The sequence below is a fragment of the Bactrocera oleae genome, chromosome 4 (assembly GCF_042242935.1).
Source record: "Bactrocera oleae isolate idBacOlea1 chromosome 4, idBacOlea1, whole genome shotgun sequence".
Taxonomy (NCBI): domain Eukaryota; kingdom Metazoa; phylum Arthropoda; class Insecta; order Diptera; family Tephritidae; genus Bactrocera; species Bactrocera oleae.
Genome location: NC_091538.1, coordinates 3,092,877 through 3,120,864, shown reverse-complemented (window position 1 = coordinate 3,120,864; position 27,988 = coordinate 3,092,877). Strand labels below are relative to the sequence as shown.

The 27,988-nt window shown below is 33.8% G+C and overlaps 2 protein-coding genes and 1 long non-coding RNA gene across 7 annotated transcripts; 1 reads left to right on the top strand and 2 right to left on the bottom strand.

Annotated features, from left to right (window-relative positions):
* The first annotated feature begins 8 nt into the window (after positions 1-8).
* Pld (Phospholipase D) lies at positions 9-27,974 on the top strand. 5 transcript variants are annotated; one of them, XM_036374571.2, is made up of 10 exons: positions 9-363; positions 23,287-23,848; positions 23,918-24,407; positions 24,490-24,749; positions 24,829-25,237; positions 25,306-25,410; positions 25,475-26,685; positions 26,752-26,877; positions 26,937-27,516; positions 27,666-27,974. In XM_036374571.2, exons 1-10 carry the CDS (start codon positions 333-335, stop codon positions 27,765-27,767), a joined length of 3,876 nt encoding a protein of 1,291 aa, XP_036230464.2. In that variant the 5' UTR covers positions 9-332; the 3' UTR covers positions 27,768-27,974. The 5 variants fall into 5 exon arrangements, with proteins under 5 accessions (XP_036230464.2, XP_069963799.1, XP_036230465.2 ...); XM_070107698.1 differs by lacking the exon at positions 9-363 and adding an exon at positions 827-1,017; XM_036374572.2 differs by lacking the exon at positions 9-363 and adding an exon at positions 1,075-1,519.
* Positions 5,106-8,425, bottom strand: LOC118683137 (uncharacterized). The gene is made up of 3 exons (XR_011395928.1): positions 8,079-8,425; positions 6,777-6,870; positions 5,106-6,697 (listed from the first exon to the last, which is right to left on the bottom strand). It is a non-coding gene; the product is annotated as an uncharacterized lncRNA (long non-coding RNA).
* On the bottom strand, positions 20,590-21,952 carry LOC106616864 (uncharacterized). The gene is made up of 3 exons (XM_014233773.3): positions 21,752-21,952; positions 21,455-21,617; positions 20,590-20,939 (listed from the first exon to the last, which is right to left on the bottom strand). The coding sequence occupies exons 1-3, from the start codon at positions 21,810-21,812 to the stop codon at positions 20,861-20,863; spliced, it is 303 nt and encodes a 100-aa protein (XP_014089248.2). The 5' UTR covers positions 21,813-21,952; the 3' UTR covers positions 20,590-20,860.
* Positions 27,975-27,988: the final 14 nt, after the last annotated feature.

Below are 27,988 nucleotides of genomic sequence, written 5' to 3'. Positions count from 1 at the left end.
GCCATAAATTGCGTACGAAAATATTAATTAAGTGAAATTTGCTTATAATTACATAATTGAAGGTGACTCATACGCCGTGTTGGCTCACCGAATTATTTTGAATTGTTGGAGCTGTGAAATTTTTTCTATTCAATATTTTATTTTCGTTAGCAAACTGCTTGTAGACAGATTTAAATAAATTTTGTTATACAAATTAATATAGTGTAATTGTTACCGATCTATGTAGCATGGATATAAGCTATATTCTTTTGAATATACTATATTGAAGCTATAAAACGTATTTTCACTCAGAAGAAAACCGAACGTTCTAGCCGATTCATTTGGGCTCTCATATGTATTTAATCAGCTATAGAAAGAGAGAAGGTGGGTGAGAAAAAATAAGAATTAATTAATTTTTACTTAAATTTTTTAATTATAAGTTTGTTCTGTTAACAACTGCACGCTAGAAATTATGAAAATCAAATAATTCTGGTTTTTTATTAAATAGTTAAATATTTGATTATTTTCATTTAAAACTTCAGTTTCTGATAAAAAAAGAAATATTTATAAATTATTTTTCAGTTTTTATATTATTTATTTATATATCTACTTTAATCTTTAATTCATATTTTGTTTTTATTATTTAATTTATCTTTACTTTTTATAAATTTAAAATTTCAAAACTTGACCTTGACTTCTGCTTTCATGCACATACATGTCTCCATCTGGCAATGCTGTAACCCCAGCACTGATCCCACTTGACATCCGCTGTCAAAGCTATTTTGTATATTTATTTACCCAACTGTTTATATGTATGTTTCTGTAAAGCTAGCGCCAGCCGGCGAATTTCAGTGTAAAAAGTACGCGAAAACGGACATAAAAGCGAAACAAATCCAAACTAAAGCAATAAAGTAACTTGATTTATGTACTAAGTGTGAGAAAAAGTTTGCAGAAACTAATCAAAATAAATAAAGACGAGTATGTGCGCCTATATGCGACCGAGAATTGTCTCTTAACACGGAAGTCGTATAAAATTAGGTTTGCGCCGACAATTATTATGTTTTGATGGAATAATATATTTACATATATATGTAATAGCTTTAGGATAAAATAATTTTATTAGTTTAATTAAGTTTATGCGATAATTGAGCTTTGGCGCTGGCAGGCCTGTGATAAGCCACTCCAAAAGGCGCAAAACAACGCTGAAAATCGATATGAGTTGTAAAACTCTAAGTCACTTTGGTATAGCATATAAAAACCGCTGTTTTAAGTAAATTTACTTGAATAACTTTGAGTACATGCGATATCGGCATGGGCTCAGCTGTTGACGTCAAATGTTAAACGCTAAAGTCGACTTTCGGAAACATGAAATAAATCGTCAATGATCGTAATCGTAATTTACTGGAAAACGGCATTTAATTTGCTGGCAGTAAAATCTCGTAAAAAAGTAATCTAATCAACAAAGCTTCAAAATCGCTGCTATCTAAGTAGATACATATGTTCGGTCACATACTCTAATAAAAACGCCTCTTTTATACTCGTAAGTATTGCTATCATAATGTGTGATATGTGTATCGTAAAAATGTACATATATACACGCATATATCTATAATTCCTATTGCTACATAATCGTCTAGTATTTTTGTCGGTGTTCTATTGTAAGTGGTTAGCTTGGCATTATACAAAAAAACGTTTGCATATTTTGTCGCTTCTTGTCTCTTAAGTATTACATATACCTACATAAACATGTATACGTAGGTTTCTAATCACATATATGTATGTACATATGTTTCTATATACTTAATTGATAGAGCTCTCCATCTCAGTTCATTTCAATGTTAACTTTCAGCCAATTTTTCCTTTCAAATTCGTTTGCGTCAAAAATAGTGTTTCTTCGCTGTTTTTTAGTGTAAATAGAGTTTGAGGGTCTGTAGGAATACCGAAAAGACATAGTAACTGTAAAAATTTGACAGCTTGAATTTGATAAAAATCAAAGTGCAATTCTCTTATTCTTCCGAGCCACAATTTCCTTAATTTGTTGTGTGTCTCGAGTGAATACATATTTCGTCATAAGACATCAGGAACCGGTGCTCTTAGATTTGACTTCTTTTGTCAAAAATCATGACACTAGTGACGGTTTGTCTGGAAATCCGATTGCCACAGTTCTTCGATGTATGCCTTAGTAGTTTTCTAATCATATTTTTTGGTTTATTTAGTTCCAATTAGTGACTTATTGCAACCTAAATTTCTTAGAAATAGAATAAAAAATACCAGTTAAGCCAAAAGAGGGTTGCTTTGTTATCTTTTCAATTGTACTTTAAGAAATTAATACTAGAACCTTAGGATGTCTAGCATACAGTAAAAGCCGCTTAAGTGCCCCCGCATAAGTACCGCAACCGCTTGAGTAACCAACATTTTTGGGCTTAGTACTCGTAAGAGTACTAATTCTGACTCTTAAGTACCCTACCCGCTAAAATACCTTAAAAAGCTGGGGTTTACAATTATACATATATTAATAATTTTTTATTTTCGCTACCAGCAGTACAGTTCGTGACCTTGTATTTTTGCTTTCTGTTTTATTTGGTAATTCATGTTAAACATCAGTGAAAATTTTAAAATATTTATCATACACAATAGGGTGGACCGAAAAAAAAAATTTTTTTTGCTTAGCCTGATTGTAAAATTTGTAGATTATAAAAAACAAAATTTTTAGAAAAATATACAATTTTTTTAACTCTTTTTTTAAAGTAAATTTAGAGTTAAAATTTTTATTTTGTAAAAAATTTTTGATAATGTTCTAAACGCTGTGGAGAGTCCTCTTTTTGACCAATTAAAAGTTATCAACTTAAAAATTTTTTTTGTGGTCACTATTGGAGTTTAAAAAAAAGTCTTAAACGACAACATGCTTTCCTTAAGTGTTAAAATAAGATTTGAATCAAAAATCGTCAAATTCAGTCATTTTTATATAAATGTGAAGAGTTTAAACCAAAAAAAATTTTTTTTGTCCAAACAAAATTTTAACTCGAAATTTCCTTTAAAAGGCCAAAACAAAATTTTTTCTTCGCTCCACCCTAATATACAATGTTGTTTTTCCCTAAAAAATTCCTACTGGGTCATAATTATTAGTGCTAAAACTTTCTACTGATCACTTGCCTTTGATGTTGCCATCTAGTGTGTGTATATGTATAAGTACATGTGTATATCTCAGATAAGTTTATTTTCAGTCCAATATCTTCAAATCTAAATTTACAGATTCTCAAATATATTATACATACGTACACATATAGTTATATATATTAAAAACTCACTCACTCACTATTAGGTATGTATACTATAGGCACTTCATTGAATTGATGCACTCAGTCAATCCCGTCGTTTGTGACCAAGTCAATCAGGCATTTATGAGTAAACAAACCACAGCGGTCAGACAAGCCTCGACATCACTCAGTTTTCCAGGCACAAACCAAGCTCATAAATATTTACACATAAGTACATACATACATACAGCTATACAGTATACATATGTACATGCAAACATATTTTTAAAAATTTTCAATTTGTGTGACCATGTGAGTGCCTCGCGCTGAAGCTGTGCGCCCAGTCACTTGTGAACTCATCGAGTTACAACTTCGTTTGCTGCGAAGGTGTTGCAGGCTTCACTATATCTTGGTGCTGTGATTATTATCTTTTTGCGTGGAGTTCGAAAAGCCGTGCTTTTGGCTGATGTCAAGGCAAACACTCATATACTTATGTATGTATGTATATGTAAATATGTAGTGCATTGAGTTGAAGCTTAAAATTCAACTCCTCAGTGTTTATTCGATATCGGTGTTAAGCGTTAGTGTGGCAAGCGTGCGCGTGAATCACTCGCTAATATTGGTTTTGTGTGTGCATGTAAAGTGGCGAACATTATATTTGAAAGCACTGTCTTTGTTATTTGCGCATTTAAAGTGTCAATGTACGCCGAGTTTTAAGCGAAAGAAATCATTTTTAAGCGAAACAAATAAAGTGACTCAAGTGTTGCTGTGATAAAATATATACATATATGAAATTTATTTTCATATTTACAGCATAAAGTGTTTAAAGTTGCGCAGTGCGGGCTTAAACGCAACAAGCCCACAGTATTCTCGTGAAATCTGGAAAGCAACACATAGCGTGTCATTACTTCCAAAATGTGGCAAATTACTTGCACACAAAAAGCTCTAAATTACACAAAAACAAGCAAATAAGCAACAAGTTGTTCAATACAACAAAGCATACTATTTAATTTTGTTTTTTTTTTTGTTGTTTTGCTGAAAACTGCTTAGAGTTCAAAGCAACTGCTCGCGCTCAAAACCGCTTTTCGCAACTTCGCTCAACTCTCCCAGAAAACAGCGCTCAAATCGGCGCACAAACATCACGCGGCAGCAACAACAACAGCGCAGTGCCACATAGTGCCACAGTGTGGTGGTTTAGTGCTATACTTTGCATTGCGCATTTGGCATTATTTACCTGATCTGTATAGCAGTTTTTCTAATGTAAGTTGTACTCTGGCCAATCACGCAGCTTATGCCAATTAGTTTTTAAGTTTTGCCTGTTTTTGTTATTGACTTTCATAGAAAATCATATGTAATTATATTAGCTTGCGTATTGATTGCTTTTCACGCTAAACGCATTTATAATGAAGCTTTAATATTAAAATAAATATTTCCAGTAAAAGCAAGACGTAGCAGTTTAACGAGAAGCAAGAGAAAATAAATTGCTTCTCATTATTTATTTGTATTTTGTAAAGCGGTTTTACATAAGCTTTGATTATAGATAATTAAACTTAAAATGAATGCAATTTTCGCATTTATTATGAAATAAGTAAGGCGAACCAGAATTCTGAAAGAACCGGAGCATTAGAACACCTTTAGAAACTTTTGGGATTTAAAGCTGTGTAAAGTATTTGCCAATATACATTAGGGTGGCACAGAAATTTTTTTTTTGCTTAGCCTGAGGGTAAAATCTGTGGATTATAAAAAAGAAAATTTTTGAACAAAAAAAGCAAAAAAAAAATTTCCGTGCCACCCTAATGTATATTTTTTTTGTCCAAAAAATTTTTTTTTAACATCTCAGTTTTAAAGTAAATTTCGAGTTGAAATTGTTTTTGGACAAGAAAAAATTATTTTTGTTTTAAACTCTTTACATTTATATAAAAATTACCGAATGTGTCGGTTTTTGACTCGAAATTTATTTTGACGCTTAAGGAAAGCATGTGGACAAGATAGCATATTCTTTACTCAAATTTGCCCTTACTTTGACAGACAATCGGATATCTATCACGACTAGTTTAAGTGCATACAAACAACCGTAAGGTGAATAAAACTATTTTACCGCGTGCAACATGTTGCCAGAGTTTAAAAATGACTTCAAAGATATTTTTGAGCTTATAAATATATGATTTATACATATGTAGATACATATTCACATGCAAATACATGCGTCAGCATGAAATTCGACTGAGCTATAGACGGTAGCATATATATGTTAAAAATATCGAAAAATAAATAAATAAAAATACACGCACATACATAGCTACCAAAATATGTTTGAGTGCACAATCACAAGGCATTAACCTAGACCGCCCTCCACTGATTTTATTTGTAAGTCCCTTTGCTCACAATTTTCTTTAGAAATATGCTTTTGTTTTGTTATTTTTCTTCTTTCATTGTACATTAATTGCTTATTAATTTTGAATTTATTTATGCACGCATGTTTGTCTCTGTACTCGGCGTCGTTGATTTCTCTCTGCCGTAATGCCTTTATTCATTTACTTAATTTGTTATTCGCGTCGTTGGTATTGAATACTTAGTTGCTAGACTAATACTGATTGCGCTCACGTTTTTGGCCGACCTGGTAGGAAAAACTGAGAGTGTTATAAGACTTTCTGGTAATGTACCGGGTTGCATATTATTTATTTTGGAAGTTTTCATGGACGAAAAATTGTTAAAAATCTATTTTTCAAATATATTTAATATTACGTTATAAATATATTTAATATTACTAATTTTAGATATTTTCAACGAAAAAAAATTTAAATCTATTTTTCAAAAATTAAACGTTATAAAACCGCGAACTATCAAGCATCTGCCACGGCTTTTAGTCACAGGAATGCTCAATACTTTCTTAATTTGGAAATATAAAACATTTTATATAAACATTTTCTTGGAAGAATCTAAAAATTTTACAAATAGATTGAATTTGTTGGGAAAATTCAAAAATCAGCTATAACTAAGTATCACCATATTAAATAAATACCAGTTAATTTTTAATGCCAAAAAATAAATAAGTAATTTTTGTTTAAAAATGTATCGTATTTATGTCTTAAATTTAAACATTTCTATTAAATTTGTTACACCCTGTATGCATTTATGTACATATGTAAGTCTACACGCGACGTGTTTCTTGTACAAAGTATTGCTATGCGATTAAATCTAGTGCCAACTAACACACGCACATTTGTATCTAATTATATAATAACTTTTTACTTTTTTACTTGTGTTTAATTATTTCAAAAATGTGACCCTCAAAAATTCCGTTAGTCACAAACTAATCGACTGCTTACTAATCACTAGGTTGTAATTATATTGTTCTTGCACTCACTGTGGCCGAATCACTAGACTTTTAAGTAAATATGGAAGGGTTTGCTTCCTCCATTTACATGCGTAGACGTGGGCCACTCCTCCATATTATTCGACTGAAATTTTGACAAGTATAAGTTTTCTAAAAATATTTTATAAATATACAAAGTTAAATATGTATATGTAAATACATACATATGTTATGTCACCTTTGATTCTTGACCTTTATAACCGTTAGTTCACGAACTTGTCTCACGTGTCATTTCGTCTTTATCTGTGTTAATGTTACCTTGAATCACAAATAATCTTCTCATCAATGACTTAGTGAGAATGAAAATGTGTAGAAATATAACAATAATAAATGTGGTTACGAAGTAGTTCAAAATGTACTAGTTCAGTGTTGGAAAATTTAATTATTTTAGTGATTTCCTTGAATCAAAAATCAGCTTCTCAGCAATGAAATAGTAAGAATGAAAATGTGTAGAAATAACAGTAATATATGTGGGTACGAACTAGTTCAAAATGTACTAGTTCTGTTTTAGAAAAAAAAAATTTTTTTAGTAATTTCCTAAGAGCTGCTGCAGTTTTAATATAATATTACAGTAATTAGAAACTAGTTACCAACTAGTTTAAAAAAAGTCTAGTTTAATTTCACTGAATAATGACCGCAGTAATGAAAATGTTCAGGAATATTTTATAAAGTTTATTTATTTCAAAATTATAACCAATTCAAACGGGTATGAAACTAGTCCAAAATATACTAGTTTCCAGTTGAGAAAAAAAAGCTTCAATTTTAAGCTTAAGTTTGTAAATAAAATTATTTTATCTTTCATCGTTTTTTCGTCGAAAAAAATTTGAATATTTAAATAGTAGATTTAAGAGTTTTGGTTTCACACTGCTCATAAATGTACATATGTACATATACATATGTATATCCACAACTGTGTAATATTTTTCAATACAAAAATACAACCTCATTTATAAAAACGTCATTGCCACTGGGCGCGTCGATGTTGGAGTTCAAAAGTTTGTAAAAAAAAATTGTAGACACTCTAATAAAAATAAAAAAGTTCAACGTTTTTGTCGCATACTTACATATCAGAATGTCAATATTTACTGATAACGTTGTCAGCTTTTTGGGTGCGTTATTTTCCCTAACTACATACAATTCACATACATATGCCTTGTTTTGATTGTTTTTATGTAGTTTTTTTATTATCACATTTTATGGCTTCACCTGTCATAAAATAATTTCGCTAATGTCTTTCTAACATGTTTTAGTGATTTTTCATTAGATGACGAGATTTTATTTTCGAGCAACAAATTTATCAGCAAAAGAACCTTAAACTTGCCTTGCAGAGTGTAGATTTTATTACTTTTTTTTTATTATTATTTACCAAATATCCTTTTATTATTTAATTAGCAAACAGTTGCCGCATAAATATATGTATATAAAAATCGTCCGCTTACACTTTGTCTGTCTCGCCATACACTCACCTTGCTGATCGTTTCTTTTGAATTTTAATTACCTCAAGCACGCTATTTTACAATTTTCGCTCTTCGCTTACGTCACATTCTTCTTTTAATTCTATGCTGTCTTGGAACACACCCTCACCGTTTCCGTTTTCAACACAAACCAGCTCCGCAGCCAGTTAGCGAGCTTTAGTTTTAATTACTCTCACGCAAACAATATAAAGTAATAAGAAACCGTTGCAAAGAAATTGAAACTAACGCAAGAAACAAGAAAACAGTAATCAGAAGAAAAAAGTACAAAAGTCTAAGTTCGTTCGTGCGAACGAGTGCTTTAAGCCCATGACTTATTGAGGCTTAGTACTAAAAGCAACCGTGTTTCAGCAAAAAAAAACAGTATATCGAAGTTTTTTTGTACCACAGCTGGCGCTGAGCTCAATATATTTTGAAAAATAAGATTTGTTAGCTGATCGGTTTCATAGGCAGTGTTTATTTTATCGATTACGGGAAGGAAAGTGTTTGACCAACATTTGATTCGAGAAATCGCCTATAGATTCAAAATTAATTCTAGGCTTTTATATGAAATCTACTGAGTTTTTGAGAAATTTTCACAAGCGAAAGTCTATATATAACTTTCTTTTGAGATCGATCACTACAATGCGCATATTTTAAAACCCAAATTCGAAATTAATGTTATATACAAGTATTGGTTAGGAAATGAGGTTAAGAATTTTTGAAAGTAAGTTTTAATGAATTTATACTCTAAACTTTACCTTATAAAACTTGCAAACCGAAAAATCTCATTTCTTGATATATGGTCTACGGCCTGTTTCCAATTTGAACACAAGCTTTGAGTTAGGAGGTTAAGAAATGGACATTAGAAGTGTCCACAGCTATCTTGATCAAAAAAAAAAAAAAACGAATCGAGGTTAAATATAACTGTATACTAAGCAGCAAGCAGCTGAGGTCAGACAAGGCAGCTATCGCAACAATCAGCGAAATACCTACCATATTCGTGTGTTGGGTATAAGTAACGAAAGTCTAAATATAAATATGAAAGCAGAATCGGTAAAGAAGCTATCAACGCACACACACGCACAACACATAGAAAACAAGAATAATGACTTTGGACACAGAAGACAAAGTGTAGTTAGAAGAACAGCGGTAACAACTCAAACGAAACTAGGCAAACAACTGAGCGAAAAACAACAACAAAAACACGTAAATTAACTAACTAAAACACCGTTAGCGTGTTGAGCGCATATTTTTATTTTATCTAACATTTTTATTTTTTCTCACTCTATATATGTATATATGTATATATATTTCTTTTTCTTGATATTTACAGCTTTATTGCTAAGCACTGCATTTATTACTATCATTCTTATTATTACAGTTATTTACTAAATATTTCTCTTCGGCTCATAGTGCCGTTTCGAAATGCTGTAAGCCACTCGTTGTTGTCGCCTTTTGTTATCAGTGCTTCAATTGTTGTTTTGTTGTTGTTGTCATACACGCTATTGATATCGCTTTGTGTTCCTAAATGTATTCGCCGTCTAGTCGCTCGCTTTATCAACTCGCTGTTGTCCGCAAACACCGGCACTGAAGCTCCAACAACGCCAACACCGTACCGACCTTCACCTCGCATGCCTTCGAGCGCTGCTCCACTTTGCTCAACGCTCGTCGCTTGCCATTTTTTCGAGTTGGCCGTTTCATTTCGTTAACATGCGCTTACGCACACACACACACACACACAACTGTGCGAGCACTTCGCCATTTCGGCAACACCAGCCAACTTCGTGTGTCTGCGTATTGTTGACTCGCCGCTTTTAACCGTTTTTAAGCATTTAGTTAATATTATTAACCAAAGTGTCGTTGACGTGTGCGGTTCGTGTGCTCAGACGCCAACTAAGTGGCAGGTGGTAGGCCAGTTAGTCAGTGTTTTTGGTCAAAACAACAATTTCTGCAAGTCAAAGTGTGTGTGTGTAAATTGTACTATACTTAGTTGTTGTTATTGCTTTAGCATAATAAATAAAGCAATAGTTAGTTAATGCTGGCAAACGTAGCACCCGGAGAGTATGAGTGCTCTCCATCTCTCTCTCGCTCGCTATCTTGACTTCGGCGCGCACACACACACTAACGGCTGCGCGCAGTCGGTGCAACGCTGCGGATGTGTAACCAAATACTACAATTTAGTAATAACAATTACGCGCTGTCGTTTGTGTCAGGTCGCGAGGCGTCTAAAGTGTCAACGCTTGGCTACGTGGGTTGGCCTCTTCGCTTTACGGTTAACTGTGCTTGTAAAATGAAGAGTGCGCTTAACGCAAATACGCTCATAGCGGCTACACGCGTGCTTCAACAAGTGTGTGTCAAATTCATAAACTAAAAAAAAATTCCAAATTGTTTGTCAACCTTCAAAGTGGGCTAATGCCTGCTTGCGCTAGAGCGCACGAGAGTCAGCCCACAAACATTAATTGAAGTAGAGTTGGCATTCCACGAGTGATTTACTTTTTCTTTGTAATCAGTGTTTTTTTACCAACTCATCAGCTTGAGCTGCTCATTTGTGCCACGAAAGTGTCGGTGTGCCGTGTAACAAAGAAATTTCGCAGTCTAAACAAGTGGCGGCTGCTCAATTAAAAGAAAGTTGGTGGCCGCATGAAAGGCGAAATGTACGAGATTGCAGCAACCAGTTGTGTGAAAATATAAATATGCGCAATATTAGCTAGAAATGTGGCATAGAAAGTGCAGAAAAAAAAAACAATTTGTGAATGCAAAAAGCTCTCAAAGTAATGAGAAATGAGGAAGAAATCAAAATGCAAAGCAAATAAGTAAAATATGGATTACATTAAAATTTTTAGTCAAAGTAAACAATATAGAAAACGCAAACAAAGCAAAGAGTACAATAAGCGCAAAACAACGTAGACAAAAGTATTATATGAACATAACTGGTAATAATAAATATAATGATATGAATGTGAATAAATAATCGAGCTTAAGTCGTGTTAAGACTGCGCTGTGTTAATGCTACAAACGTTTGAACAGTTTCCAACCAAAACGGTTTTTTTTGCTTCTCTTCCAACAGTTTGCGATAAAAAGTTGTCAAATTCTTAACTGCTGAGAACACAAACGTGGTTTTAGTCACAAAAAAAAAACAAAAAAAAAAATAAAAAAAATATAAAAAATATATACAAAAATAAAAATTAAAAAAAAGCGATTTCCGCAAAATTACGCCGAATTGAGTTTGGCTGTTAGGTCTTGCAGGCACAATTTTGCGTTTATACACGATTTGGCAGTCCAAAACAAGAAACCAAAGTTTATTGTGACATGTTTTAAGAAAAAATTATTGAAACAAAGTGAGCATTGGCACGTTTTGTACGCAAAACATTGAATTAACAAAATTTTAAAAAATTTAAAAAAATGGCTGCGTAATGAAACGTGAAAAATCACTTAAACAGCTGTTGTGCTGATTTTAGACTTTTTGGACGAGTTTATTGCATACTTAAAGGGTGTTTCATTTGGCGCATGCCGCGTTATATTTGTGAAGCTTAAAATAATATTTTTTTAGTTTTAATACCAGCCCTTTAGTACTAAAATATTTATATATTTTCGATTTGAAGATCCAAAGACCTTCTATAAAGTTTAGTGCCAAAAAAAAACTTTTTATTTTTATTGCTTTGATGCTGTGAAAATATCATACGAAATAACGAAACAAAAGAATTCCGATCAAATTTGAGCTAAATATTTTGAGCTGTATTAAATTTTTTTGTTTTTTGATTTGAAGTTCGGAAGAGCTTTTATAAAAATTAGGAAGCACACACACTCTTAATTTTTTTCTTGATACTGTGAAAATATCGTACGAATTTACGATGACAAAGTCAGCTAACGTTTGAGCTCTTAATATTAATACTAACAGCTGGCGCATTGTGATTTTTTATTTTCCATGAAAATAACACAAGTATATTGTTTTATATTACTTGCGTAGTTAATGCATTTGAACATATTATTTTATTGATATAATAAAATTGTGTGCTTGTAGGGAATTTATTGATCTAAAAAAAGTTCCGATATGATGTTTTGTTAAATCGACTCGTTAAAAGATTATTCAAGGTTAAAGTCCAGCCTTAAAGCGTAAAAAATAATTTAAACATTTTTTTTTTAAATTACTTCACAAAATAATTAGTTAAAAGTTTTTTTTTTTTGTGTGCTCACCCTAATAAAGATTACTGCAGCATATTTAAGAGCGCACTTTAGTTTATTTCTAATTTAATTTGTTTATTTGATTTCCTTGCCGCACTATGTGCTTAGTCTTATGTAGTGTTAGCGCTTGATTTGCATAATAAAGCAAAGCTTCTTATCTTCCTACCGCGTCTTTCTTTTAATATTTATTTTCATTTTATTTTATGTATAGTGCGTGTATTTGAGTATACGTTTTTTTTTAATACACTTTTATTGCAAACAAAGTAAAAGCAAATTGAATATACAAAAAACTTTTGTCAAAGTGAGAAAGTGCGTTATTTTAACACAGCAGCGTTGCATTTATGTGTTTATAAAAATTAATTAAACTTTCAAAATAGCAAAATAAGAAATTTTTTATCTATATCTATAGTAAACAAAAATCGACTTTAATATAATTTTTTTTGTACTAGTATACACTATTAAAAAAACTAAATATATTCAAATATTGAAACCAATATGCTACATATTTTTGACAACCACTGTATGCATGTACTTTTAACTTCGGCGCGGCCACTTGTTGCACAACAGCAATCATATGTTTGCCCACATTAACACACTCGCAATTGCCAATATTTGTTCCGTGTTGACTGCAGTTGTTTGTTTTGCATGACAAGCTGCCGAGCACGTGTGTGTTCTAAGCGAAATGAAAACGTTTAAGTGAAGAAAAAGTAAAATAAAATAAAAATTCATGGATAATTAAGTGCAAGATCAAAGTTACTATTAAATAATAGGTGCAAAAAGACATAGAAATGGTTGAAGCACAACGTTTATATGCGTGCAAATGTTGTAAATTTCCAACTAAATGAACACAATTGTGCGAAGACATGCTCAATTTAGTGTTCTTAACGCTCGAAAGAGATTTAATTACATATATAACAGAGAAAATTATTAAATATGCATATATAAGTGGCTTAAGTGATATGGAAGTCGTTGTTACTGTGCCCTTCAATTGATTTCTGTTTTAAAAAATGCTGTCTTTTAATTTATCAAGTTGTGTTTTAAAAAAATTAATATCGAAAAAGTATGTAATAAAAAAATGTTTTAGTGAAAAACAATGTGAAATTTTTTTATTAACGTTTTTGTAAAATAATAAGTAAAAAATATTAATAAAAAAGCTATATCGAAAGCTAAGAACAACAAAAATACAAATATATAGTCGTTTAGTCAACAGACGACATGATGTCTGCCGAGACGGAGCAAATCGATGCAAGTCGCATGAATGAATTACGACGTCACAGACGCAGCATATCACAGCTGATTGCCAATATAGGTAAATGAGCGAGCAGTAAAATGTGTAATCGTGAGTGGTGTGTAGTTTAGGGTGCGTCAAAAAAACGCATACTTTTTTCGCTTGATGCTTTGAATAATTTTTGAGTGACAACTTTAAGAAAGTGAAAGGAAGGACCTGCGCATTACAGTTTGCTATTTTTTTCTTATTATCATAGAAAAATTCATAACTCGTTTCCAACTGCTTTAATTTTTATTTTATTTAAATTTGATTTATGAATTTTTTTCAGGAAATTGAATGCGCTTCAAAAAAAAGTCTATAACAGTTTCTTTGTAAATCTAACCGTTTAAAAGTTCGTAACAGTAAACTTCAAGTTTGACTATTTTAAGGCAAATTTATTTAATTTTTTTTTATTTTTGAATTTCAGCATTTAATGAAAAAAATCATTTTAAATTGAAAAGCTTGTAGTCTTGTAGGAAATTTACTGCTCTACACAAAATGTTATGTATAATTTTTCGCTAAAGTTAAGCGTTTACGAGATATTCATCGTCAAACATAATTGCCTATCAAAGGAAAACAAAAAAAAAAAACCAAAAAAAATAAACAAAAAAAAAAAAAATGATAGAGAAAAAGACAAAAAGAGCGCATTAGAAGAAAGTTTGAAAAATAATCATACTTTTATATGTATACAAAAAAAAGAATTTTTTGAATTAACAAATTTTGCATTTTATTTTGCCATTTAGGGTTGTGAGCACCTTGTGAAGCTTTAAAATTGTCTGCCAAAATCAAGTTACCCATCTTTTTCACCACTAATTCATCATTAGAACACATTTATTTGTAAAAAGGTGCTTCAGTATCATTATTAATTTGTTTTTGTACGCAAGCGTTTGAGAAATTACCTTTATTCAAATATTTGCAATATTGTAGTTTGAGCATTTCACTTTGAATAAGTACCGAAAGGCCTCAACCGTTCATTTGGTCATATATTACAGAATTAAAACTGTAAATGGAAAAATGTACGGTTATTTACAGACAAGTACGCATACAAATTGCAAACCAGTTACATTAAATTAGTGGTTGAGTCACTTGAAATTAGTCAGCGCTTTGTCAGCCGCATGCAGAACTTACATATGGTCAGAAGTAGTGGAAGGCAAAGTGCATACAGGGTGCAGCAAAATGTAAATAAAATCATTTTTGAAAATATTGAAAAAATATCGGAAGTTCTATATCTATAGCTTTTAAAAAAGTAATATTTATTAAAAAAAAATTTTAAAAAGTCACTCTTTAATTCTATTTTCTGGTCTCGCTATGAAAGACATGTCTGTAAAATATTGCACATACGGCGAAATTCTAAAAATGTTGCCTACATTTAGGCGCCATTACCTTAAAAAAAATGCAAAAAACAATAACTGTGCTTAATGCGTAACTTTCTTAATAATTACATAATATACTTAGTAACAGTATGTGCTGACTCACTTGAGTGCTTTTGCTATTAAAATTAAAAAATGATGGTCGCAACACTAATCCATTACCGTTACGTGTCGTTCGACCGCAATTTGCTGTAGTCTTATCAGATACTTTAAATTTAAGAAGTATTGGCTAATATAAACAAAGAATACTTAGCAGATATTACATTGCAGACACCAGCAAAACGTGCACAGCCACTTAACGGTGCTTTTTGTAAGACGAGTAAACTAGTAATATCACTAAGAAAAACTGCAGAATGTGATAGCTTGATAAGTAATCAGCTTAATTAAAAGCAAAACATATATAATTTTTTAGTTTTCAATTTAAAGTTATCTAAAATATTCAGTTATAAGCACTAAAGTGGTTTGAGTGTATGATGAACTGATTTCTTGAACCTTTCACTGAATTTAGAAGTAAAATTGTTTCTTGATTGTTGTTGTCGTTTAAACTTATGTGCTGGTGAAACACTTGTATATATTTATAGATAATATTTTATTTGCATTATATAAAAAGGAACCAATCGTGGTTTTCGCAACATTTAAAGCGTTTTGCACGCAAGTGAATTCATTAATGTAACGTTGACTGTACTGATTGTTAAAATGGTGTAGTACTTCGCAGTTAACGCTAATTTATGTGGTACAATAATGGCAGTCATTGTCTTATTTATATATATCTATATATAATGGTTATGTATAAAAGCTATTCACACTAGAGCTATAAAAAAAAATTCCCTGAAGGTATTGGTAGAAGGTTGGCAAATATTGGTCGTTGGCATTCATCAATAGGTATAATATAATTGTTGATTGATAAATAACTTTACTTTTGTTAAGGTTAATTTTACATGTTCACAAGTCTGTAGAAGAGCCTCTCTACCGTTTATTTATATTAGGAAAATGCTACTTTAGACTGGCAGGAACTGGATATTCACTGGACGATCACTTTTGTTCGCTAAAAACACGCCAATAAGACCTTATAAATCCTAAGAACATGGCAAAGTTACTAACAGTTTTTTTTTCTAAATATATAATGTATCGAATGTATATATGCTTGAGAATATTCACCGAAAATTTGAAGTTGCTCCGGCAAAAACTTTCGGTGATATAATTTAGAGTAATCGGCTACCAAAACTTTTTCTCGAAACCCTGTTTTCAGAGCCGATATTTTCTTTAAAAGAGCTACACTTGAAATTTTTTCACGACCGTCTTAGATTTATGTGTATATATGTCAGGTAATGATCAAAGGAATACAATTTTTGTTAATAATTTCGGTTTTCGAAGTTGCTTTGAAATGTAAAGTGCACACAAAAAACGACTATTTTCGCCATTTCCTCAAAAATCAAAATTTCTCTTCTTCACAAAGTATCTCTTCTTTAAAGTATTCTTACTTTGTAACTAAGAAACTGGCACGCATTCAGCTTTGTAAACGCTGTTGTGGCGTCAAGAGAATATCAAATACTGTCAAGCTCATTAATCTAGTATTTCCTTAATCCACACTGAGTACTGTGCTCATTGCAATTAGCTTTTCTGTAGATTTTAATATGTTAATTATATTTACGATGACATTATTATTATTACTTATTTTATCGTTAACTAACACTGCTCACTCTTAGCTTCGCATTGTACTCATTTGTGAAGTCTTGTGCGACATTCTCTCCATTATTTTAAATGACTTACGGAAATCCCCATAAAGCCAATGAATTTTTGTTACATCAGCGCTTGTAAATTGTCACTTAAGATCAGCTGATTCATCTTCATTAATAAATGCTCTCAGTAAAGCAATCAGTGCTGATCAGCGAGAGATAACTGCTGTTAGTTTACAGCGTCTAAGCGCTACCGTACTCACTTTTTATGCGCACTACGCTTTCTATCATTAGCAAATTTGCCGTTGGTATAGCGTGGGTGTTCTATTAATAAGTTAAAAGACTTAGAAGAACGTTTAATGTGGTTTATTATTTCAAGCAAAAAACAAATACAGGCAGTACTCATGAAATTTTTCTATGCCCTTGACCTCTAATAATTATTTTTTTTTTTAATTTTTTGCTTGCGCTTTTGTGCTGAATCTGAAGCTGTCTAATTAAAATTCATGTACAATACATATAGTGATTGTGAACAATAGTTAACTAAACGATACGTGCTATTTTTAATTCAAACTTTGTCATTGAAGCTTATAAGAGATGTGCTGTGAACTTGAACTTACTGCTGAAAGAAAGTGTCCAAAGGTAGTGTGCGAAGAAATCATAATTATTTTGGGGCTTCACAGAAACTAGTTTGTCTAAAATTCTCTTTGTACTTTTTGGCCTATAGTTTAGGTTGTCTTCGAGCAGTTGTGAGCAAGCTTTTATTGTAGCTTATCACAGTATATTTCTATCTCTTTTTATCTAGCTATTTTTGTATCTCCTAATTTCTTCTGAATACTCGTACTTTAAACGTGGGGGAATTGAGAGTAGCATAACTAAAAACCGCCTAGTTTACTACTTCGCAAAAATATTTTATTACTTTTCCATTAAAACAATGGAGACCTTCACGAGTTTTCGTTTCTTAGTAGCTTAAAAATTGCTTATCGTATCAAGCGCTGATAAAGTTGAAAAAAATTTATTTTAATTTAATTGCGTCTTAAAAATGACTTTGAATTTTTTGCTTGATATTTAGTAGGCTATTATGACTAAGTGGTAAGTTAAACGTGTTGCTTTTAACTGTGTTTTAAGGATGGCATACCGTTTTTATTTCATTAAAGCTTTCTAAAAAGATAATCATTAGAGAAAAGGAAGTTTCGATGGATATTCTGTTTAAGACGCTACTATATAGCTCACTATATATTAGCGTGATAAATCACTACTGAAAATTGACGAGTAGCTTCCTTAGAAATTAGTTTTAATTGAGAGGAAGCTTTCCTCCAATCGTAGCGCGCTTGGCTTGGAAACTGCTTAAGTTTTACTGAAAACTTCATACCGCAGACACAATTTCGTTTCGGATTATTATTGCGCAGAACTTTCATAAATCGCAAAATGAGTTGTTATATTAAATGAGTATTTGACTTTGTTTGTTTTTGCCAATGAGGATTATTTCTTTATGCTTTTTAATAGATGAAATAAGCAAATCAATTTACTAGGCTTTATATTCAATTCAAACGCATACATTTTTGCTATGGTTTTTAAAGTTTTATTATGTTAAGCAGAACACACGTAAATGAAGCTGAAATTCCCAAAATCGATTACCACACACTATCTGTATTGATTAGGGACGCCCACGGCGTGACTACAACTGTTGTCATATAAGTTGTTAGTTGTTCAATTAATAGTAGTCATTTGCAGCTACTGACAACAGAGATTCCAATACTTTCAATATATAAAAAAAAAAAATAAATAAAAATAAATAAAAAAAGTATAAAAAATAAAGAAAAATTGATAAAAATGTTCGAGTAAACATGAAAAATATAAGCAACATATCTAGCTATAAATAAACGAGGAAAGGGTAAAGAATTTTTTTTTACCACAAATGATGTAAATATTTGAATCATACAGGTGGCGCAGCTGCTTAGGGTTACATGTAGGGTGGTAGCAAAAAAAAAAAAAAATTATGAAAAATTAAGTAATAAGATAAAAACAATATTGTATATAATTGTTTGCAAAAGGTAACTATATAAATATTTTAAAGCCTTCGCTTTTCAATACAATATCCCCTATATGATCTAAAGCGGCAGGCTTTATCCAACTTGCCAGGAATAGCTTTTTATCAAAGTTGCATAGAATATTAGATGTATACGTATCTAAAGTCATACAAAACATATAACATATACATATGTATGTATGATTTCAAGACAAATGTGCTTATTGTCACCTAAAATGCAAATGTGGTAACATCATTTTCTATAAGTTTACTGGAGCAAAAAAAAAAAAAACAAAACAAAGTAGTATTTACTCATATTGAAACCAAATTTTGAATTTTGGTTAAAACTTGGTTATGCCTGATAGCAGACGTTTAAAATTTTGTAGATGTGTGTATGTAATATGATCTAGTGAATCGTAATCAATAAAAAAATTGAATACGAAATTTTGTCGATAAGTTGTATTGCAGAAATTAACACAAGCAAAGTTAAGTTGTGTCAGCAAAAAAATTCATGCGTTTTACTTTGCATATACCGAATCGTTCATTAAGTTATTTGCTTTTAGTTATAAAAAATGCCTAGGAAAGTTTAATTCATTTCTTGCGCTAACATTGACTTCTTCTACGATATGTGTAGAACGCTAAAAATCTGTCACTGTCAAAATGTTGCATGATTATAAGAGACCACTGTATGTATCAACCTATACATACAAAGGTATAATTTTTATATATATATACATATATAAATATAAACAACTTCCACTGCAGGAAGCATAATAAACGATCACAATGTAAATATACAAGCATGATATTAAGTTTAATATTTTTTGTAATTAATGTACAAGTACTTCATTTGCTGACGTGATTTATTTGCACAAAAACACTACATCAGCGCTGACGAAATTAAATGAATTTTTAAACTCATTCTGAGTATAAAGTGCTCGGCTCTTTCGTATTCATTGCACTAACGCAAGTAAATTACAGTTTTTGTTTCTGTATTTATATATATGCATATATGTATTTTTTATATTTTTTTTAACTAACACTAGTTTTTTTGTTGCCTCAAATTATAACTTTTTTTATGCATTCAAATATAATATGAGTTAAAAATGACTAGCTGGCGCTTGCTTCATCAAGAATATGTGCTAGAAGTGCCTGATAATTATTTGTTTATAGCTCTCTTTCAACATGTGACTTAACGAGCACTTGATTTCATATTTAAACTTGTGCTTCGCACAATTTTCTCAGGCTACTTTTGTAATTTCCGCACTTTGTAAATGTCAAATGTGAAGTGAAGGTCACTTTTCTTGACAAAATGCTGATTGTAGGTGCGCTGCATGTAAATTTATATTACAATATATATTTTTTATTGTCTTAATGTTGTTGTAAAGTTATTATTACAAAGTTGTTACAGCCTTCCTATATCAGTGAGCAATCAATCCATTTTGTTTAAGACAGTTTCAATGATTTTAAAAGCCAATTTAAACAAACTAATTTACCGTTGTTAACACACATATGACAACTCACACACACATACATATGCAGCCATTGTTTATGCGCGCATAAAAGGTTATGTTCATGTCTGCTAACCGTCTATTTGTGTGCTTTTTTTTGCGCATGACCCTAACATTTCACCTCAACCTTATGCTCCAAACACACACACACACACACACATACGGCCAAGCTTATTGAGGCGGCAGCATATTTATTTAGCGCTAAAATGGCTTACTATATTGTTGTACAACAATTTGTTTGCTAAAAAAAGCGTTCGTGTTTTACATGCTCTCGGCTTTGTTGTCATATTTTATAACCTCCGTTATGTGCCACAGATTTATATAGTGCAAGGCGTTGAACTGTTGTCATGTTCGGCACTTGAACACGTCGTAAATGTTGAACAGAAAACAAAAAAAATTTAATAAAAAAACAATGCAAAAATAAGTAAATTAAGAACTCAAATTTTTAAAAAAAAATATTTTTTATATTTGTGTAAAATAAAAAACATAAATTTTTTTCTGTGAAACATTCATGCTTTTTATTTCTTTTGTGCAACATTTTAACATATTAATATGACATATGAAATTAGTAAATATAATATTTTAATATTGTAAATAGCTTCTTATTAAAACATAACGTTTGTATAGTTTTTGAGTAAATTCATTAAAAAAGTATTTTTATGGCACAAGCTCTGGGTGAATACGTTTGACTTTATGGCATTTTAGAATTTATTTCATTTCAAGATAATTTTTTCTTCTTTGTGGTTTTTGTTTATTTTTCAATTAACATTTAACACAGCAGCCGGGAAAGACGCCATTGAAGGTCTTTTTGTTGCCGCACGTGACGCGATACTTGCCGCAACTGAAAAATGAGTCAAAAAATTAAAAAAAAAGTAAAAAACATTAACTTCGGCTGCACCGAAGCTATAATATACTTCACATTTAATTTTTTTATAGCATAAAAGTGTATAAAAAGATTTTATCTTGATTTTGGTCGAACAGTTTCTGTATCAGCTATATGCTCTATTAGTCCGGTCTAAACAATATCTTCGGAAATTGTGGCGCTTGAAAAATAATTTATGCCAAATTTCGTGATAATAAATTCTCAAATAAAAAAGTTTCCCATACAAGAACCTGATTTTGATCGATCAGTTAGTACGACAACTATATGCTATAGTGGTCAAATATCGGCATTTCCGACAAATGAGCAGTTTCTGGGCAAGAAAAGAATTTGCACAAATTTTCAGATCGAGATCACAAAAACTGATGAAGTAGCTCGCATATATGCAGACGTTTAGTCGTACAGCTTAGCTCGTCACGTTGATCATTTATATACATATATAATTAATTACTATTTACTTATCAAATTCAACTCACTCTTCCACTTCCGTTTTGAAATTCTCTGAACAAACTGCGCGCTTCACACACTTGCCATCCACACCGAAGTCCACATAGTCCTGACCCTGTTTGAGTAGCGGCAAATATTTCAGGAATATCGTTTCACCCTGAGTATTTCGATATGAGCAAACCGGTTCGTTGCCTGCAATTCGAAATGTTATTACTGTTGTTTAATTTACAAACACTACAACAATAGCACGAGTAAATGAAAAGATGCCGCCAATTTAGAACTATCCAGGCATTCAAAGGATATATAGACTTGTGTAGCATACTTACCGGCATTGACGCCTATGGCCAGCATACCGGCCAGCAATAAGAATGCTACGGCGAACTTCATGTTTGGAAAACTATAATTTTCATAAAATGTATTTTCGCAAGTTGCTTTGAATCGCAGCTTCTACGTTATTTTTCCGCTCACTATTACGCAATACAAATCACTTTCGCTGCTGCACTCACACTGATTCGGAAAAACTAAGCTAAAGGCTTATTTATATTCAACGTCGTCATTTTGCTGTTTGCGCCGGTTTCCGACAAAAAAGAAAAAACAAAGTTATATGCCGTTGCAGGTCGCTGGAGATTTCCATGCGAAATTTTACGATGCTCGTGATTAGATCAGCCAACCGATTTAATTTATTATGAAGTTGAATTTCGCTGCCATAGCATAATAGCTGGGGCATGTAGAGCCCCACATTCATGTCTTACACACTTACAAACATATGTATCCACTAAATGCTCGTCGGCTCACTTATGTTCGTGCTTTCAGTATTAACTAGTTCCGTTCTAGCGTTCAACTAGCTTTGTGGTGATTAAGCTTTCAGCTTTACTACTTACAAGTTGCGCTGAGCTAGATTGTTTTCTTGTTCTTCTATATGCTTCTCGTGGGAAGCGTCGACTCGAAAAAGTTGGTTGCACTGTGAAAATGTTTTTCAGGGTCAATTGTTTAAATTAAATGGATTATGGGTCCTCATGCCTATTAGTAATCAAATAATATTAGAAAATTTACAGGGTGCGCCAAGTAGTAAAAAATTAAATGGATTATGGATTCTCAGGCTTATTTGTGTTAAAAAAATGCTAGCAAATATACAGGGTGCTACAAAAATTAGGGAAATTTTTTTAGTGGGTTTAATCATACAAAATCGAGACTTGACAAACAAACACTGACGAAGTCTTTTAGGAGACGGATATTCTTGTTGCTGATATGCTTGACTCTCTAAAGTCGGCGCCAGTTTGAATTACACAACTAAAGCAAGCTCTTCAGAGTCACACAAAAGAATCTGTCATTCAATTCATCATCAAAAATATGTGACATTATCCGCAAATTCCGCAGTGCTAAAGTAGGCTTAGGATTGACCTGAGCGATAAAACTCCAATATCCCCGAAGATAGCTCTTGATTCCCCCTGTTGAAGAGAAGCCGAATTTTACCCCAAAACCAATTGAGAATTTTTAGTTGCTCGGAGAATAGGTAATAACGTGATTAGGTACAGGACTTACATAGCTCAGAATTAACTCACACTAAGCTAATAATACTAGATATATATTCAGTTAGCACAACTCTTTTTGGTCAAAGTTAGACTATAGGACCCTCAGGATAATGTTTTTAAGTTGAGCAGAGACTTCTTGTGAATTTGAGATTTTTCTATAGTCTGAATCGAAAGTAAGATTAACCGTTATCTAACAGAAATTTATATATGCTCAAGCTTATAGCAGCTAGCATAAGTATACCTTGAGGATTACCACTTAATTTATTTATATATTAGTTTAAGACAATATCTAAATTTTACAAATCTTCTCTCTCTTTTTTTTCACACAGACGAATTCATCGATCGTGAGACAGGTCTTGCGAATCCTGCGCTTGTCTATGATGAGCTAGACTATCCACATCTCTATTCACAGATCGACGGCGGGGGCGCAATAACGATGACCAGCAATATCGATCCGCAGCAATCACGTGCCTACATAGTCAACGCCACCGATAGCATTGATGGTGAGAGTAGAGATTACACACCCGAAGAGTTGGAGGAGGAAGATGGTGAGGAAAAGGTTACGCGCTGTGTGCCCGATTTTCAGTTCTCGCTCGTCGATTCGGAATATGACGAGACGCTGGCGTTTCCCGATTCCGTGACGATATTGTCGAATGTCGGTGATAAACCAGTGCTGGTACAGCGTAAAGACACCGACGACGATGACGATGAGGAGGAGGGTGCTGGTGCATTGATGGGGCAACCTTCGGAGATACCATATACGTCTATATATGGACCGAGCATGAAATTCAATTCATTTCAGCGTAAAGTATTCATACCCGGTATGGAGATACAGGTGCGAATAATCGACAACGAACGCAGTGTGACGACGCACTTATTAAATCCAAATTTGTGAGTTCGTTTATAATATTTCGAATTATTGTTTAGTGTGTAAAGTGTATCTTTCTTTCATCTGCACAGGTATACCATCGAACTGACGCATGGACCCTTCACGTGGACCATCAAGCGACGCTACAAGCATTTCAATTCGCTGCATCAGCAGCTAAGTTTCTTTCGCACCTCACTGAACATTCCATTCCCGATGCGTAGCCACAAGGAGAAGCGTGCCACAATTAAAAAGGCGGCCATACAAATGGCCGATGAGGCGCGTCTGAAGTCAATGCAGCTGTCGCAGACCCAGACAACGATCTGCGAGATGAGCCAGAAACTGCAGTGTAATGGTAACGGTGAAGCCTGCAGTACAATGGTTTTGCCTAGCACTAGCAATAGTCCGCTGTCCAATTTGGGTATTTTGGGTAAGAAAAGGAAGAAGGAAAGAAAGCTGCCACGTTTCCCCAATCGACCCGAATCACTTATAACGGTCGAGTCATTGCCTATGCGTATAAAGCAATTGGAGGATTATCTGTACAACTTACTGAACATCAGCTTGTATCGCAATCATCACGAAACGGTGAGTCCAAAGGGCTTAAAAACTTTCGGTCCGCCAAGTTCATAAATCTAATATTATTAAATATACTTTTGCTTTCCAACAGCTGAACTTCGTTGAGGTCTCAAATGTCTCTTTCGTGTCGGACCTTGGCATCAAGGGCAAGGAGGGCGCTATACAAAAGCGTACCGGCTCCACGCGTCCCGGTCAGGCGGGTTGTAATTTCTTCGGTTGTTTTCAGCAGAAGTGTTGTGTGCGCTGCAGCTTCTTTTGCTCGGACGTTCTGTACGGCAAATGGCGTAATCGTTGGTTTTTTGTCAAGGAGACTTGCTTCGGTTACATACGTCCCACCGATGGTGTCATTAGGTAAAACCTTGAAAGCTAAAGCTTGCAACATTATCAGTTATTCATTTATCGCTCATGTTTTTGACACTCCAATATGTAGATCTGTGATATTATTTGATCAGGGTTTCGACGTCTCCACTGGCATCTATCAGACCGGCATGCGTAAGGGTCTGCAGGTGCTTACCAATAATCGTCATATTATACTGAAGTGCTGGACACGTCGGAAGTGCAAAGAGTGGATGCAATACCTCAAGCAGACCGCAAATAGTTATGCGCGCGACTTTACCTATCCCAACCCGCATATGTCCTACGCGCCTGTACGTTCTGGTATTCAAGCGAGTTGGCATGTCGACGGTTCTACTTATATGGGCGCCATAGCGGATGCGCTTGAAGAGGCAAAAGAGGAAATCTACATCGCTGATTGGTGGTTGAGTCCGGAAATTTATATGAAACGGCCGGCGGTTGATGGCGATTACTGGCGCTTGGATAAGATCTTGCATCGTAAAGCGGTGAGCAATTTTACTTGATAAAGTTGCGATATTGAAACTAAAATTTCTTCCTCTCTCTGCAACTATAGTCACAGGGCATTAAGGTGTTCGTGCTACTCTACAAAGAGGTCGAAATGGCTTTGGGCATTAATAGCTACTACAGCAAACAGAGGCTTTCACATGAGAATATAAGGGTACATTTCCAAAATTCATATAAAGAAAATTGTGACTCACATTTGTGCCGTTTTGTTCACATAGGTACTCCGACATCCCGATCATGCGCGCGCTGGCGTATTCTTCTGGGCTCACCATGAGAAGATTGTTGTAGTCGATCAGACTTACGCTTTCATCGGTGGTCTCGATCTTTGTTATGGCCGCTGGGACGACTATCGACATCGTTTGACTGACCTTGGCAGCATATCTACCGCCTCTGCTTCGGGTAGCACACGACGTCTTGGCGGTTTCTTTACGAAAGACGATGCGGACTCTGCCTTCGGTTCGCAGAAGTCCTCACGCAAATGTACGAATGTAAATGTAGACCTACAGAAAAGGGAACAATTAAGCGCAAACAGTGAAGAACACCAATTTGAAGAGGTTGAGCTACGTACAATCGCGCCAGGCGATAAACTTGTGATACCTGAATTGCTTTCACCGCCCACAGGCGAACCAATCGCCATCGAAGGCATGAAATTAAATACACCCGAAATGGAGCGTAAGAATGTTTTGGAGAAAATCACTACGAATGCGATGCGTAAGGGTAAAGACTTGGTGAGTCGGCTAACAATGACCGAACATGAGCGCGCAGCGTCGCCTGATATGCTGAAAGATCCCAAACAGCTTGTGTTCACCATTGATGAGGTGGAAACTGGACGCTTGGGTGGTCTAGAGGATCCCACGCCTTTCCAAACGCAAATACTCAACGATTACTATGGTCAAGCAAAGTATTGGTTCGGCAAGGATTACTCCAACTTCATACTCAAAGACTGGATGAATTTAGATGCGCCGCTCGTCGACATCATAGACCGCTCGACAACACCACGTATGCCTTGGCATGACGTGGGCGTGTGTTTAGTGGGATCAGCGGCGCGCGATGTGGCGCGTCACTTCATACAGCGCTGGAATGCTGTAAAGCTGGAGAAGATGCGTGATAACGCCAGCTTCCCATATTTAATGCCAAAGAGTTACAACAATATCAGGCTGAATCCAAATATTACCTTGAAGCGTCAGAATCGTGTTACGTGTCAGCTGCTGCGCAGCGCGTCCTCTTGGAGCTGCGGTTTCATCGAGCAGGATTTGGTTGAACAAAGCATACATGACGCTTACATACAGACAATAACGAAGGCGCAGCATTTTATCTACATCGAAAATCAATTCTTCATCACCATGCAGTTGGGTGCGACGGGTGCATATGGCAATGTGCGCAATCAGATTGGTGAAACGCTGTTCAAGCGAATTGTGCGCGCGCATAAGTGAGTATGGGTGGCGTTGAAAGTTACCAAATAGCTAAGCTTAAAACTTAAAATTATTTTGTATAGAGAACGCAAGACTTTTCGTGTATTTGTGATCATACCACTACTGCCTGGCTTTGAGGGTGACGTTGGCGGCAGCACTGGCAATGCGGTGCGCGCCATCACGCATTGGAACTACGCATCAATATCACGGTAATTAAATTATATTTTAGTGTTTTCGGGTTACTTATGCTGAAAGTTTATTGTTACAGCGGTCGCTCTGGAATACTAACACGTCTGCAGGAGGTGGGCATAAAAGATCCCGGTGAATATATCTCCTTCCACAGTTTGCGCACAAACTCACAGCTCAACAATAATCCAATCACTGAACTAATTTATGTGCACTCCAAGCTGTTGATCGCAGACGATCGCGTTGTAATATGTGGTTCGGCAAATATCAACGATCGTTCCATGATCGGCAAACGTGATTCGGAAATTGCGGCCATCATAACCGATGAAGAGTTTGAAGATGGACGCATGAATGGCAAAAAATACCCAAGCGGTGTGTTCGCCGGTAGACTGCGCAAATTTCTATTTAAGGAGCATTTAGGCTTACTCGATCCAGACGCGGATCGTATGCCAATCGATGTGATGGATCCGGTGATCGATCAGTTTTGGAATGGTATGTGGCGACGCACGGCAACACGCAATACTGAGCTTTATGAAGAGATCTTCAAGTGTCTGCCAACTGATAAGGTGAAATCGTATGCAGATTTGCGAAAATATCAGGAAGAACCGCCGCTATGTAAGTCCGATCCAGAAATGGCTATGAAGCGGGTGGCAAATATACAGGCGAGTCAAACAAATATTAGAAGTGCTTATATGAATTAAATTGCATGTCTTTAATTCACTTATTTTTAAATAAGTTTATATAAGTATATGTATATATAATACTATCTAATATATACGTTATCTAATCATACGTTTTCACACCTATGCAGGGTTTCCTAGTCAACCTTCCATTGGACTTCCTCAACAAAGAGGTGCTCAAACCGCCTGGCACCAGTAAAGAGGGACTCATCCCGACCGCCGTGTGGACGTAGTCAAAGGCGTGCATTTACGCTGTTAAAAATTTGCTACAATGTATTTATTACTACTATTACTATTATTTTAATTATGATTACTATAAATATTATTATTATTTTATTATTATTATCACAATTGTATATTGAGAAGCGTATAAAATTGAAAAGTTTAAAGTGCTTTATTAGCATGTAAGTGTAGAATAAGGCTTTGTTGACTTTATTATTTTAATATTTTACTT

What these genes read in the sequence shown, in the direction of transcription:
- Pld (XM_014233772.3), top strand. Translation starts at nt 13,464, where the DNA reads ATGATGTCTGCCGAGACGGAGCAAATCGATGCAAGTCGCATGAATGAA. An exon ending in CCCACCGATGGTGTCATTAG is followed by an intron (nt 24,750 to 24,828) that starts GTAAAACCTTGA and finishes TCCAATATGTAG; the next exon opens with ATCTGTGATATTATTTGATC. An exon ending in AACTACGCATCAATATCACG is followed by an intron (nt 26,878 to 26,936) that starts GTAATTAAATTA and finishes TTATTGTTACAG; the next exon opens with CGGTCGCTCTGGAATACTAA.
- LOC106616864 (XM_014233773.3), bottom strand. Translation starts at nt 21,812, where the DNA reads ATGAAGTTCGCCGTAGCATTCTTATTGCTGGCCGGTATGCTGGCCATA. An exon ending in GGCCATAGGCGTCAATGCCG is followed by an intron (nt 21,618 to 21,751) that starts GTAAGTATGCTA and finishes TTCGAATTGCAG; the next exon opens with GCAACGAACCGGTTTGCTCA. An exon ending in TTCAAAACGGAAGTGGAAGA is followed by an intron (nt 20,940 to 21,454) that starts GTGAGTTGAATT and finishes CTCATTTTTCAG; the next exon opens with TTGCGGCAAGTATCGCGTCA.